At 38.2% G+C, this 14,869-nt stretch overlaps 1 protein-coding gene across 2 annotated transcripts; it reads left to right on the top strand.

Annotated features, from left to right (window-relative positions):
• The first annotated feature begins 6,568 nt into the window (after window positions 1–6,568).
• On the top strand, window positions 6,569–12,573 carry LOC117591170 (N(G),N(G)-dimethylarginine dimethylaminohydrolase 1). 2 transcript variants are annotated; one of them, XM_034284292.1, is made up of 5 exons: window positions 6,570–6,694; window positions 6,968–7,290; window positions 7,372–7,469; window positions 11,737–11,961; window positions 12,069–12,573. In XM_034284292.1, exons 1-5 carry the CDS (start codon window positions 6,660–6,662, stop codon window positions 12,192–12,194), a joined length of 807 nt encoding a protein of 268 aa, XP_034140183.1. In that variant the 5' UTR covers window positions 6,570–6,659; the 3' UTR covers window positions 12,195–12,573. The 2 variants fall into 2 exon arrangements, with proteins under 2 accessions (XP_034140184.1, XP_034140183.1); XM_034284293.1 differs by lacking the exons at window positions 11,737–11,961; window positions 12,069–12,573 and adding an exon at window positions 10,057–10,456 and having other exon boundaries at window positions 6,569–6,694.
• Window positions 12,574–14,869: the final 2,296 nt, after the last annotated feature.

Raw genomic sequence — 14,869 nt, 5'->3', positions numbered from 1 at the left:
ATGACTATATGTATAATGTACATACTATGTATGTGTAAATTTGTGCACAATAAAGGAACGATTAACTTAACCTTAAATTTTAAATACAAACAAATTTACAATTTTACATACATCATTTATATACATTTTTTGAATGCCTCATATATATATATATATATACTATTTGGTTAGTGACTGAGGCATGCAAAAAATCGTTGACAATTATTTCTGGTGTGTAGGAGGTAGAGGTGGATGAAACAAGTGCGCTCAAAAACGTAAAAGACAGTCGAAATAGATCGTCTGAGTCAAAAAAATACATCTCCCATGACTTCATCGAAAATTAAATAATATTACTGAAATTAATAAATTAATTATTTACTATTTGTGCTCTTTTGGCAATACTGGACGTTTGACAAACCATTTGCATTATTGGCAAATGCCAAATGCATTCTCAATTCAACCACCAGCTCTTTCTGCCACTTTTGTATTTTCAGTTTGTATTTCAAACTACTGCTGTACACACGTTTACTTTTTTTTTTTTAATTTAATCGGTACCACGAAATTGGTTGGTCGCAGACGATGAGTCCGCATTGACCAGGTACTTTATGTTCAGATTTAGAATACTGTAAATTTTGAACTCAAAAAAGAGTTGCTAGCCGAAAGAACACTCATGTGTTTTCTTCCTTAAACCACCAAGTTTGGGTTTGCAAGGACTTCCTGTAAACGAGCTTGACTAGTTGTGTATAGATCGATAGTAAAAAAAAGTAAGATCGGTGTTTACTATATATTTCTCTATAAAGTGATAGAATTTTTCCAAAATTTAAAAGTCGAAATATGCTTTGCTCATAAAAATGGACAGTTCTTTAAGGTGTAATGGCTATTTTCGCGTAAGTATATCTCTTAGATTATTATAGTATTTAAAAATATGAAACTTACTCCTGAGGTTTGTGAACCGTTGGCATTTAAAAATCAAGTGTTCAGCATTTTCTATAACTTTGCATAGATCACAGCTATTAGAGTCTGCAGCTTTGATCTTGAACAAAAAGGGGTTGTCGTATGTGTGTCCAGTCAGTAGTCTGTTTATTATTTTAATACTTTTGGCCTTCCATTTGCAACTGTAGTGCCACGGTTTTTTGGGTATTTCTGGGAAATACTCGACTAGATTCGTGCCCTTAGTTCTACTTTGTAGCTTATAGTCCTCATTCCACATATTGAATATTTTGTTCTTTGTTTCCCTAAGAGTTTCTTCAATACTAATCTTGGTGTAAATTGATTCTCCCTCTGTAGTAGCCCTTTTTGCCACAAGGTCGGCTTTTTCGTTAATCCCAACTCCTTTGTGTCCAGGTACCCAAATAATATCTAATTGTTGTACCCCAGCTCTACTTATTATTTTATGTATATCACAAACTATGTAAGAGTCTGTTTTCTTATGATTGATTAACCTAATTGCTCCCAACCCATCACAATAAATCAAAATCGTTGACAGAATTTTCCACCCCTCCTTGAGATACTTGTTCTGTATTTCAGATTATCTGGCTTTAATTTCCTCTTCCGAGTAATCTTCTTTTTTTTTTTACTCAATACCTTTTCTACTACATTTATTTTTGAACAGAATTTAAAATTGTAACAATTTCGTGTTTCAAAAAAAATTTTAATTCACTTAAAGTTTTTGTATAGCTAGTTACTGCTCTTGACATTTTTAGTTCCTCAAACATAGTCGGATTTATTTTTTGGATTTTAAAGAGCTCTTTAACTGTAAGCCATTTTGCCCTGAAACTCGGGGGCATTACTCCCGCTAGTACAAAAATCTCATGTTTGCTTGTGTCCGGTGGTAGTCCCACGCACCTTCTCAAAACCATAGCCTGAGCTTTTTCCATATCTTTCCTTGCTCCAACTCCCATATCTGCAAATCTGGTGATAGCATATTCTTGTTTGGATCTAATAAAAGAGTTAAAAATGTTGACGCTCGTTATTGGTTTTAGCCCTGATTTAATTGACGTTGCCATCTGTAAAAGTCTACAACTCTTTTTGTCTTTTCTTTCACCATTTTAACATGGTTGGTGAATGACATGCTTGCGTTTATAATTCTACCTAAAAAGGTAACACATTTACTATTAGGTATTTGGACATTTCCTACTGATATTTTTATTGTGTTTCCCCTATTTCTACCCATGTAAAGAATAGCAGACTTTTGTCTGGACGTTGATATGCAATGACTGTACCATTAAATGGCCCATGCGACACCAAGCTAAAGCCTGTTACGCGCGGAACCCAGCAGAACGCAGCCCTCCTCCCGCCCAACCGACCGAGGGGCGCTGCCGCATGACGCGCGGCGCGATTAACCGAACCGGTCGCGAGCATGCAGGAAATATAGATGTTAGGCTAATATTCGAGGAAAATTAGAGCTAAACATAACTAGACTAGAGCTACTATAGCTAAGCAGGCAAAAATTACCAAAATCACAAACAAGACAAAACTAAAATGAAACTAACTACGGGAGACGTAGGCTAGTATAAGAAATTTAAGAAGAGGAAGGGAGTTAGTTGAGGATATAATGTGGTAGAGGGAATTATAATCCGAGCATAAAACACTAAAGGGTTCGTGTGAGGCATAATTCGAGCTACATAGTGGAAGGAACAAAGGAATAAAGTTTCTAGTGGGTCTAATGGGAATCGTAAAGTTTATGCGGCTCAGCAAGTCAAGTTGTGAACTTGATCAAGTTGTGCACAAAAATTACACCAAGCATTTTTCTACGACTAACTAAGGATGGAAGATTTATTAAAAGAAGTCTACTACGGTAGGATGGCAGTCTCACAGTTGCATCCCAGTTGAGGCCCCGTAGGGCAAATAATAAAAAGTTTTTCTGTACTGATTCAATACGGTCCTGATGTATGTTGTACTGAGGGCACCATACACATGAGCCGTATTCTAAAATCGGACGAACAAGCGAGACTACTTACTAGGGTTAAAGCTGAAACCCAGATCCCCACATAGAAGATTGAAGTCATGCAATTTTCCCTGTAAATTTGCAACAGCCTCCTCAAGATGTTTGCCATGTGAAATAAGGACAACATCATCCGCAAACTGAATTACTAGTGTTTGTGTATACGTTAAATAACAGAGGTGACAGAGAAGACCCTTGTGGTAATCCACCTTGTATCATCTCCACAGCATCACCCATTTTTATTTATTTTTGTTTTTTGAGGTTTTCAGTTACCGCTCTACCCTTGGGTAGAGGTGGATTATTTGGCCGCCCGCCTTTACAAGGGGCCACGTCGAAATATGTAACTTGTTACAGTTTTGCTCCAAAACTTACCTGGAGTAGAGGTTATGTTCCCCACGTGCTTGCAGTGTAATATTAAAAACCTTATTTTTGCAGCGACATTTTTAATAAACAACCAATTAATGCTTTGCGTAATGTGTACCCATTTTCATAACCGGTACTCGAAGAGTAAATAGGGTATTTATATTTGTGTGAATAACGGTTGTATGTAACGCACAGAAGGAAACTTTTCCGACCCCATAAAGTATATATATTCTTGATCAGACTCAATAGCCGAGTCGATAGAGCCATGTCTGTCTTTCCGTCTTGTTTGTCGGCTAGTTCTCAGAGACTATAAGAGCTAGAGCCACCAAATTTTGGCTCCGGACTGCTGTATGCTCACACTGAAACTAGTGTATTTCAAAAATTAGCCCCGCCTCCTTCCGCCTCCTCAAAGGGCGAAAACCTCCCAAACCTACAATTTTGAAGATAAAAGAAAACTAAAACATTCCGTAGGGAATGGCCATATCTATCAGATCACCAAATTGGGATCCGATCGGATCATTATTATAGCCAAAATGAAGAAATTAATTTCCAGTGGCTAAACCCTGTCCCGCAGCTTTTGTTGTTCTTTTCACATTCTCTCATTCACACTCTGCTCCTGCTTCACTCGTCTTCTGCCTCTGCCGTCTTTTAACCCACCCCGTCCCGCAGCTTATATTTGTTTTTTGTGCGCGGGCGCTGCCGGAAGGGCGGCGAGCTAAAGGAGCGTGTTGGTGTGAGAAATGTTGTAGATGTAGATGACAGATGAAGAAAAAATGTAAAATTTGCCGCTAATGTGCAGATGTAGTACTGAGTGCCGGCTATAAAAGTTGTGACTTGTAAGAACCGTCTCACACATACATTGAGTCTTTAATATTTCTGTCTTCCACAGGTATTTGTTCCGTTAGGAATACCAAAAACTCTCCCGCTTTTTCTTGATCAAATATATCAAAATATACCATATCAAAAACTATTGGATGATGCCTCTCAGAAACAATTTTTCGCATTTCCAGTTTTCTATTGTGATTCCTTTCACAGAAGTCAGATCCAATACAGAGCCTACATTTGCATCAATGTTTCTTCTGAAAGTAACACTGTCATCATTTGCCTCTCCTTCTATAACGTATCTTTCAAATAAATCGAGCTTCTCTATGAGCCTGTGTATTGTCTGCTTAAAAATGGTGAGTAGTATCAGGGGTTCAAAGTATGCAGATGAGATGACTAAATTTAGTCCATCTACACTAGTTTTAGCTATTAAAATATCTTAATTGGTTTCAAAAACGATTCTTTTTAGATTTAAATTATTTTTATGAGCGATGGCAACCCCTCCATAGCCATCTTCTCTGTGTTTTTCAATGAGATAATAATTCGCTTTTTTTCTAAAACTAAGATCATGAGAGAACACTTCCACCAGAATGCCAATGCTGACGTTCTCACTGTTAAGGAAATATTCTATATCATTTTTATTTGCTTTAATCGACTGAATGTTATGTTGCAGAAATTTCATATTTGATTTTAATGTTTTACAGGGGTCTGTCTACTTTTGTCTCCCAGGAAACTTGTTTTCATAGCGTTTATTTTATTTTCATGTACATATGTCTGAAAATCTGTTAGATTACTTCTATCAAAATGTTTGCTTATTTGCATGAACATGTTGAACATTTGTTGAAACATTAAACTGAATTCCTCTGTTGGTTTATTTGCGAAAACAGGCTTATGGTCGCTGTTATCGTTTGTATAAGCATCTACTGGAAATGTGGGGTTTGTTTCGGGACTACTGGTTTGTAGACCAATCTGCTAGCATAGCTATGCTTTTTAAGTACCTCGTTTGTTTTTATGTCTCTATTCCGGACATTTTCATTTGTTTTTCCTAATTTTGGAAAATTTACCTCGTAATTTTCCATGTGTGAATAATTTTGATGTACAGAGTATGCACTCAGCACCTCCTTCCTAGCCAATTTTTTAATGGTCATAATTTTGTTAATGTCCATCTCCTTTTCCCATACTGGACATAGCATTCTGCCTCTAGCTGTGTGATTCTTCCCATTGCATAATATACATTTCAACACTGTGCAGGTGCCATTGCAGTCTTCTACACCACACTTTTGGCATCTCCTAGCCGATTTGCATCTGTCAGAGTGTGTCCCAGCCTACCACAGTTAAAACATTGATAAACTTTTGATATGTATTGATGCACTTTCATGCAGCATATTCCAAAAAGAAAAATTTTTTTCCGGAATTTTTGAACCTTCAAAACCTTTCTTAACCGTCTCCGTTGGTATAAAATTAACCTCAGTTCCAACTTTCTCCTTTCTCGAAAATCTTTCTATGGATTTAATAGGTATGTTTGAATTTAAATTTTCCTTTATCGCCTTGTCTGTAAAACCTTGTGGAACTCCTTTTATAATTCCATACGAGCATAGCTCTACATAGCTTTTCGGTATAAATACAACTATGTTATTTATTTTTAACTCAAAATTTGTAACTAATGCCTTTGCATCCTCAAATTTTTCAAAATATATTTTATATAAAGTAGGTGCCATAGACACAATTTCCTTATACCTTTTATTTTCAGATGTCTTATCTTTTCGAACAGAAATAGTCAATTTTTGGTATTTTTATTTTCAAACAAATCACAGTTTGTTGTAGAAACAAAAATCGCAGCATCGCCACTATGGCTCCCACCATAGAAGATTATCTCTCGTTCTATTCCCTCTTTCGTTGCAGTATTCTTTAAGCTTATGTTTTTATTTTTATTTGTTTTTGGTTATTTGTGTTTCCTTTTGTGTCATTTTAATGTAACAAGTCAAAAGTCAAAGTGTCACATATCTCATCAGAACTTTTGTTGCTGCCTGTGTCTGTCCATGTGTCCATGTCAGTAAAAGTCTCTTCGTCTGTCTCTATTCCGTCCATGTGTTCGCGCTCTTGCTTCTTATTTTTGCCGGCATGACTTCACTAGTCAAATTATCCAAATCCCTTATGTTGCAACTCATAGCAAAACACAGCTGATTCGTATGCCTGTGTTAGTTAGATTCCACGCACAAAAGAAATATATTTGTGGTGCTGGATACCAGTCTGGAACACAGCTGCCTTAGAAGTGTAACCGTACGGAATGCGGGTTTCACCTCTGGTCACACTCAGCTGCAAGCAAAACATTGCACAGTTTGCTAGCAAACGTGTCTTTCGATCTGAGTACGAGGCTTTAATAAATATTTGTATTTCATCGGTACGACGTTCTTTGAAAATGAGAAAATTATTTCAGTATATTTTTGAGGGTGAGACCGCATATTTAATCGATAGCGCTGCGGTTCCACTGGTCGGAATAAAGAAGCAGAACAAATAAAACAAACAGTGGCCAAAAACAAAACCGCGAAATATGTCCCCGAAATATACGCACGCGATTGTGGCCAGGTGAGTGAAGGGAAGTTCTCGCTGCAGTCGCCCTCTCAGATCCTGTATCGAAAGCTTCTAAAAGGAGAGTGGGAGAGTGCCTATCATGGGGAAATAGGTCATGCTGTTCATGTGTGATAGGTTGGGTGGGGCATAGGCTGGACATACACCCCCCAACTAACCCACTAGCATATCACGCACTCCAGCACACGCACACCCATGGGTGGGGCGTTAATCAAGTATTTCGTTTAATAGTAGTTAATCGGAAAAAATTCTTCCGCCTCTGTCAAGCAGAATCTCGGAGGCCCTACTCGAGAGCGGACCATTCGATGTGAAGTTGGCTAAACACCAACACGAACAATACTGCACTCTGCTACGGGAGATTGGCCTGGATGTGATTGAGCTGCCGCCCGACGACCTTCTGCCGGAGGGCGTCTTTGTCGAGAACAGCGCGGTTATATGTAATGGAGTGGCCCTCATAGGCCGATCGGATAACGCGAAGCGTCGACACGAGGCCGCAAGCATGGCCATTATTCTGAAGAAAGAGCTTGACATTCCCATTATAGAAATAGACGATCCTCATGCCCGGCTAGATGGCGGGGATGTGCTTTTCACGGGTAAGAGTAATCCCACTCATCTTCCCTATACCATGGAACAAGCGTCAATCTCATGAAGATAATTAATATTTTCACAACTAGGAAGAGAGTTTTTCATTGGCATATCTGGGTGTACCAACGAAGAAGGTGCGCGGGCCGTGGCCATGGCATATCCCGAGTATCCAGTCACACCAATTCGGGTGAGTTTTACCACGGATATTCATATGAAAACTACAACGAAAACAAAAAATATGATTCTATTCATGAAGGCTCAAAGCAGCCCCACAAAAAGCAGGCCAAAATCCACCCAGGAGATTACCAGCATTTATTTTAAGAGGTCTACCAAAACCAAATAATTAAATGTCCATTAAAACGAGAAAGGAAGTGTGAGACGCTTCTTACGCGTCACATCTTTTATACCCGGTACTCAGTAATATATCTGTACCTTGGCGCTTTTTTCAAATTTTACATTTAACACTTTCTACATCTGTCATCTAAATCATCACTTCTCACGCCAACACGCTCTTTTAGCTCGCCCCCTCCTCTAGAGCCGCACACCACACGAAGCGGAGTGTGAATGAGAGAATGTGCAAAAAATAAAAAAAAGCTGCGGGACAGGTTGGGTTTTGCCACTGCAAATGAATTTTTCCATTGTGGCTATGCTAATGATCCAATCGGATCCCAATTTGGTGATCTGGTAGATATGGTCATTCCCTACGGAATGGCGTTTTTATACCCGGTACTCGAAGAGTAAATAGGGTATATTGTATTTGTACGAATAACGATTGTATGTAACGCACAGAAGGAAACGTTTCCGACCCCATAAAGTATATATATATTCTTGATCAGCATCAATAGCCGAGTCGATAGAGCCATGTCTGCCTGTCCGTCTCAGAGACTATAAGAGCTAGAGACACCAAATTTTGCATCCAGACTGCCATATGCTCACACTGAAACCAGTGTATTTCAAAAATGAGGGCGAAAACCTACCAAATCTACAATTTTGAAGATAAAAGAAAACTAAAAACGCCATTCCGAATAGAATGGCCATATCTATCAGATTGGGATCCGATCGGATCATGATTATAGCCAGAATAAAGAAAGTAATTTGCTGTGGCTAAACCCACCCTGTCCAGCAGCTTTTATTGTTTCTTTCACATTCTCTCATTCACACTCTGCTTCTGCTTCACTCGGCCCCTGCCTATTTAAAATTTGACAAAACACCGGTGAGGTGCAGATGCACTATTGTCCCAATGACCAGTTTTGGTGGCTGTTTACGCCAGTTAGCCTAATTATGGCCCGGAGCAATTAGTGTTTTGTATAAGTAAAATGAATTTGTAGCATTAAGTATTGAATTGTTGCATTTACGACATACTGACAGAAGCTTGTTGCTATAGAACATGCATGTGATATGTGAATACGATAGAGAAAGAGGAAGAACATGCATTTAATAGGTGAATATCGAAATTGAAAAGAAGAAGAGATTAAATTGATTTGAATTCCGACTCGGTCGAACAGCAGCACTTGGCTTTTTATTTCGAGATTTTGATTCCGAACTGGTTGCGAGGAGTTGCGGAAACAGTGGCCAAAAGCAAATTTTTAAAAGTTAAAACCAAGACTCGGTTTTTAACGCTCTGTATTAGAAAAAAAAATTACCATCAAAGTTGCGTATAAGAAATTTTCATAGATGGCGCCACTTTCGAAAAATCTGCTGTGAAACCTAGCGGTCATTATTGCACAGAATGTGCAGGGTAAAGTACCAATTTTATTTCTGTTTTAAATATCTCATAAATTGGAAAATACGATTAACTGATGCATTTTATTTAGTAGGCTTTTTACTACGTGTTCTGTAATGTGAACGATATCTAGTGGTTGGCGATGTCTTTTACATCTAGATGTAGTCCTGAGTGCCGGGTATAAAAGTTGTGACGCGTAAGAAGCGTCTCACACGTCCCTTCTCGTTAGTGTTTTTTTATCTTAAAAATTGTAGATTTGCGAGGTTTTCTTCATTTTGCGGGGGCATAGTGTGAGCATACAGACGTCTGGATGCAAAATTTGGTGACTCTAGCTTTTATAGTCTCTGAGATGCAGTGTGTGGGTCTAGGGAAGGGGAGCGAGCTAAAGAAGCGTGTTGGTGTGAGAAGTGTTGTAGATGTAGATGAAAGATGAAGAAAAAATGTAAAATTTGACAAAAAACCGCTAAGGTGCAGATGTAGTACTGAGTGCCGAGTATAAAAGTTGTGACACGTAAGAAGCGTCTCGCACGTCCCTTCTCGTTAATGTTTGAGTACCGGGTATAAAAACAAATTTCAATATACATATGTAATTTTCCATGTCGCGATAATATTATCAAAGTTACTGAAAGAAAATGGATAATTATAATTATTTTGAAATAGACAAAAGCTCACTTTTTTAGTAATTTATCTCCCATGATTATTGTGAAAAGTAATTCTACAAAGTATTTCTAACATATTTAACAGAACTCTAACAAAAATACAATGGTTAAATCTCGAAGAGTTTTGGCTTATACTAGATTTGTGGTCGAAGTTTATAACATGCAGACCCTATAAAGTATATATGAACATATACGGCAATAGCCGAGTCTATATAGCTCTGCCTGGCTGTCTGTCCGTCTTGCTTGTCGCCTAGTTCTTAGACACTATAAGAGCTAGAGAAACCTTATCCGTAGACTTTCCGATACTTTTCTGCACATAAACACTACCCGACACGATTTTTTCTTAGAAATGGTCTGAAGACAATTTTTTTTCCATGCCACCCACATAAAAGACTGACCACATCAGGTCAAGGAAACGACGAAACATGCAGGAGCAGGCTGGTCGTGTGGGGCTGCTTCACTTGGTGAAAATGGTAACCCATTGGCTTAAATCGATGGAATGATGAATACAGAATATTAGATTAGCATTTTGGAAACCAATTTGGCAAATTTTAAATTTTGAAGATTTTTAATGTGCTAAGCCCATACTGGATATCACCTGCCAGCAGAACGGGGACTCGATGAAGGTCTCTAATCTAGAAGTCCACTCAACGAATATATCTAAATCCCATTAAAAATCTACGTGATTTTCTTTAAAAACGAATGGAAAAGTATGAATCCGCACCGAAGGGAATGCATGATCTTTAGGTGCGTATACAAACCAAGTGGGACATAATATCTGGCGAGGACATTAATAATTTAGGCGAGAATATACCTAAGCATATTCTGAGTGTGATAAATGCTAAGGGCCTTTGCACAAAACATTTTGAAAAATTTATGAATTTAGAAAAATGGAAACGTGCAAAAGTGGATATTGACTTCTTTGACAATAAATAAAAACTTTGAATGAAGCCGATCGTTTTTGTTTAAATTATCATTTTGTTTCATTGCCAAATAACTAAAGAAGCTATTAAAAATAGAAGTAGAAAAATGTACTAATATTTACAGATTTTACAGGCGTACAACTTCAAAGTTGTAAAAAAGTATCCTCAAATGCTCGCCACTGTATGTATGTGAAAAAACAAACTGCTACCGCTCAAAAACCCTTAAAATATACCAGACTTTAAAAATTGTTAAAAAAAAAGATTAATAATTCATTGAACAACTTTAATGCCCGATATCTATCAGAACGAGAAGGGACGTGTGGGACGCTTCTTACGCGTCACAACTTTTATACCCGGCACTCAGTACTACATCTGCACATTAGCGGTTATTTGTAAAATGTTACATTTTTTCTTCATCAATCATCTGCATCAACAACACTACTCATGCCGAAACGCTCCTTTAGCTCGTCACCCTCCCCTATAGCCACATACTGCAGAATCAGAGCAGAGACGCGGCAGAGGCAGAGACGTGTCTGCGCGAAGCAGAGTGTGAATGAGAGAATGTGCAAAAAACAAATATAAGCTGCGGGACGGGGTGGGTTTAGCCACTGAAAATTAATTTCTTCATTGTGGCTATAATTGTGGCCCAATTTGGTGATCTGATAGATATGGTCATTACCTACGGAATGGCGTTTTTAGTTTTCTTTTATCTTCAAAACTGTAGGTTTGGGAGGTTTTCGCCCTTTGAGGAGGCGGAAGGAGGCGGGGCTAATTTTTGAAATACACTAGTTTCAGTGTGAGCATACAGCAGTCCGGAGCCAAAATTTGGCGGCTCTAGCTCTTATAGTCTCTGAGAACTAGCCGACAAACAAGACGGACGGACGGACAGAGAGACATGGCTCTATTGACTCGGCTATTGAGTCTGATCAAGAATATATATACTTTATGTGGTCGGAAACGCTTCCTTCTGTGCGTTACATACAACCGTTATTCGCACAAATACAATGTACCCTATTTACTCTTTGAGTACCGGGTAATAAAAAGTCGGTTTGGTTCCTTGAGGAAAAAAAGTTCGATTTTGTCGAGTAGTGCAATGTGTAACAATTACAGGACATTATTTAAATATGAATCGATTTTCCTGTGCCTTAGGTCAATGGATCGAAACGTTTAAAATACTACGTCACCATGGCCGGCCGGGATGTTTTGTGTGTGAGCAAGAGCGCACCGTGCCAAGAGATCGTGAAACGGATGGAGCGAGAGGCCAGCTTCACTTACCAGAAGCTAACGCTACCCGAGGAGAGTGCGGCCAATATGTTGTACATAAATGGAACCATTGTCCACAGATCCCCTACGGAAATTCCAGATGCGTACAAGGTGCACAGAAATACATGCATGCATAAAAATATACTTACGTACATACAGATGTACATATGTACATAAATATTCAATTGGTTCGTTTAAACTTTATGTGTTTTTTGCAGACTTTGAAAGAAAAAATTGACATTCCAACACGCAATATAAACATAAGCGAATTTAGTCAATACTCCAGTGGGCTGACCTCTTCCTGCCTCTTGCTACGACGCTGGAAGTCGATACGGAGCATCTGAAAATATTAGAGTATTGTTAACATTTACCCCGATAGGAGAAATTGCCATCAGAAACACGCACAGCCAGCACTATGTGACACCATGTCCATCATGGTGACATCTATCAGCAATATCGTATTATATTTTACACATTTCTTGTTATTGTTCTAAATTTAAGATAAAATATTTAATATTGATATAAGCGAAAATATGTTATGATAATTGGGGTTGATCCCATTTGGCATTTTTAACCATTTTTTATCCCATTTGGCGTTATTTTTTGAGTAATCAAAACCAAAACCAAATCATGATGATCATTCCTTGCTCCCTTTCGGAGCTGAATCAACAAAACAAGTTACCTTATAATTACTATATGCAATTATGCATTGATCTGTGTATACATATGCATGTACATATATACATATGTACATTTGTACATTTGCTTAACAAGAAGTTGAGTTGTATTCTTAAAATAAATGCCAACATTTGTAATCTCTAATAGCGTTTGCTCATTGCGATGTCTATCTACCATGTACTATGTTGACCGAAGACTGAAGGAACTTATACATCCGAATATAAATACGTTGAAATTCAATGTCTTAATGCTGCACACAGAGCTTAAAATCATTACCATACATACATCCTAAGTACATATTAATATGAGTACGGAAGGCAGGTACATAGATGGCTGCCTTTTTGTACAACAAAAATAAACATAAGAGGTGAAGAGAGTTAGTTTTTGAAGGGGACTCTTTTTGACCTGGAATAAAGTTAGCCGGGAGTACATCTCAAAAGAACCCTAAAAGGTCAAGCTTTTGTGCTAGGGAATCGTTTATAGATTCGAATGATTTACCTAAATCTGTAAGCATAACACATTTGTGGTTGTTGATTGTCTCATAATTCCGTGCTTAGGTGGAGATTTAAGCGATTTTTAGAGATGTTGCAAGTGTGGAGTTCAAATTATCTCAAACCATTTATGAATAGCAAATACATACATACCAAAGAAACTTTTTTAATTCTGTGCGTCAGAACAAAAAATAATTAAAGAATTTTCTTGCAAATTAGGAGCATGGCGAAACAAAGGTTAGGATGGGGTTAAAGTTGCACTAATACTAATATTTCCAAGGAATTTTTCTTGAGGCTGTTTTGAAAGAGGGTCTGGACGTCGTTAGTCCTATTTACCAAAGACAAATAGTACCTGGAATGTTGAATACAGAAATAACTATTTACATATGCCTATTATCTGATATCTTGGAATAAACAGTTCTTATGCCGACAGGTGCTGCTCGTAAATTTAGGTATCCGAAGTCGGTGGACTATGCGAACGAGTAACGAAATTAGAAAGACCGTGAACAATCAGTCTTAGAAGAATTAATATAAAAAAACTCTCATATCCATAATCAATTCCACTGATGCTGATAGCATAATTTAGAGAAAAATTTAAATTATTAGTGGCGCAATGTACCTTTTCCCCGTTATGCGGGATATCCTTCATATGTTTTTGTCCACTATTATATGTACATTCCTCTTTCTTTCCATATCCCTACCCTCTACCTCATGCTAATAGCATTTTCCTACCACTCTTTGAGGATCCTGTTTTTCTAGATGGCTTGAAATATATGGACATATCATTCTCTGCGGGACCAGATAAAGTGCCAAGTTGAATTTTAAAACACTGCCTAAACGATTTGCCAACGCTTTACCTTCCAGTTTAATTTATCGTTGGAACACAGTTGTCTTCCTGATATATGAAATAAGTTCTTCATCATTCCGTTTTATAAAAAAGGTTCCAGATCCAGCATCCCCATCCCCAAGCTCCTTGAGTTCCTGGTCACCCGGCAATTGCAATATCTTTGCTCTAGCTTGACTAACCTTCTTGAGCTGTCTACCATAAGCAAACGTTGTTTTTAAAGCGGTTTGCAAACAATCGTAATTTTTACGGATTTTAGCAAGGCATTTGACTCTATGAACAATACCCTGCTAATCCTGAAGGTTCCTGTTAGGTTACAAATGTGTATCTGATATCGTTTATGTTACATCAGGAGTGCCACAGGCTAGTAATTTCGGACCACTTCTGTTCATTATACCCGGTACTCGAAGAGTAAATAGGGTATATTGTATTTGTGTGGAATAACGGTTGTATGTACCGCACAGAAGGAAGCGTTTCCGACCCCATAAAGTATATATATTCTTGATCAGCATCAATAGCCGAGTCGATAGAGCCATGTCTGTCTGTCCGTCTTGTTTGTCGGCTATTTCTCAGAGACTATAAGAGCTAGAGCCACCAAATTTTGGCTCCAGACTGCTGTATGCTCACACTGAAACCATTGTATTTCAAAACGCCATTCCGTATCATTATTATAGCCACAATGAAGAAAATAATTTCCAGTGGCTAAACCCATCCTGTCCCGCAGCTTTTGTTGTTCTTTTTACATTCTCTCATTCACACTCTGCTTCTTCTTCACTCGACCTCTGCCTCTGCTCTCCCCCTGCCGCTGACTCTGCAGACTTTTAACACACCCCGTCCCGCAGTTTATATTATTATTTTTTTTTTGCAGGCGCTGAAGGGGAGCGAACTAAAGGAGCGTGTTGGAGTGAGAAGTGTTGTAGATGTACGTAGATGACAGTTGACGAAAAAATTAAAAATTTGACAAAACACCGCTAAGGGGCAGATGTACTACTGAGTGTCGGGTATA

Source organism: Drosophila guanche, unplaced genomic scaffold, assembly GCF_900245975.1.
Source record: "Drosophila guanche unplaced genomic scaffold, DGUA_6, whole genome shotgun sequence".
Classification (NCBI taxonomy): Eukaryota; Metazoa; Arthropoda; class Insecta; order Diptera; family Drosophilidae; genus Drosophila; species Drosophila guanche.
This window is presented reverse-complemented; position numbering and strand designations above follow the sequence as displayed.

Excerpts from the sequence above, each read along its gene's own strand:
- LOC117591170 (XM_034284292.1), top strand. The coding sequence starts at position 6,660 with ATGTCCCCGAAATATACGCACGCGATTGTGGCCAG. Across the intron at positions 6,695-6,967 it reads ACGCACGCGATTGTGGCCAG|AATCTCGGAGGCCCTACTCG; the intron begins GTGAGTGAAGGG and ends TCTGTCAAGCAG. Across the intron at positions 11,962-12,068 it reads AAATTCCAGATGCGTACAAG|ACTTTGAAAGAAAAAATTGA; the intron begins GTGCACAGAAAT and ends TGTTTTTTGCAG.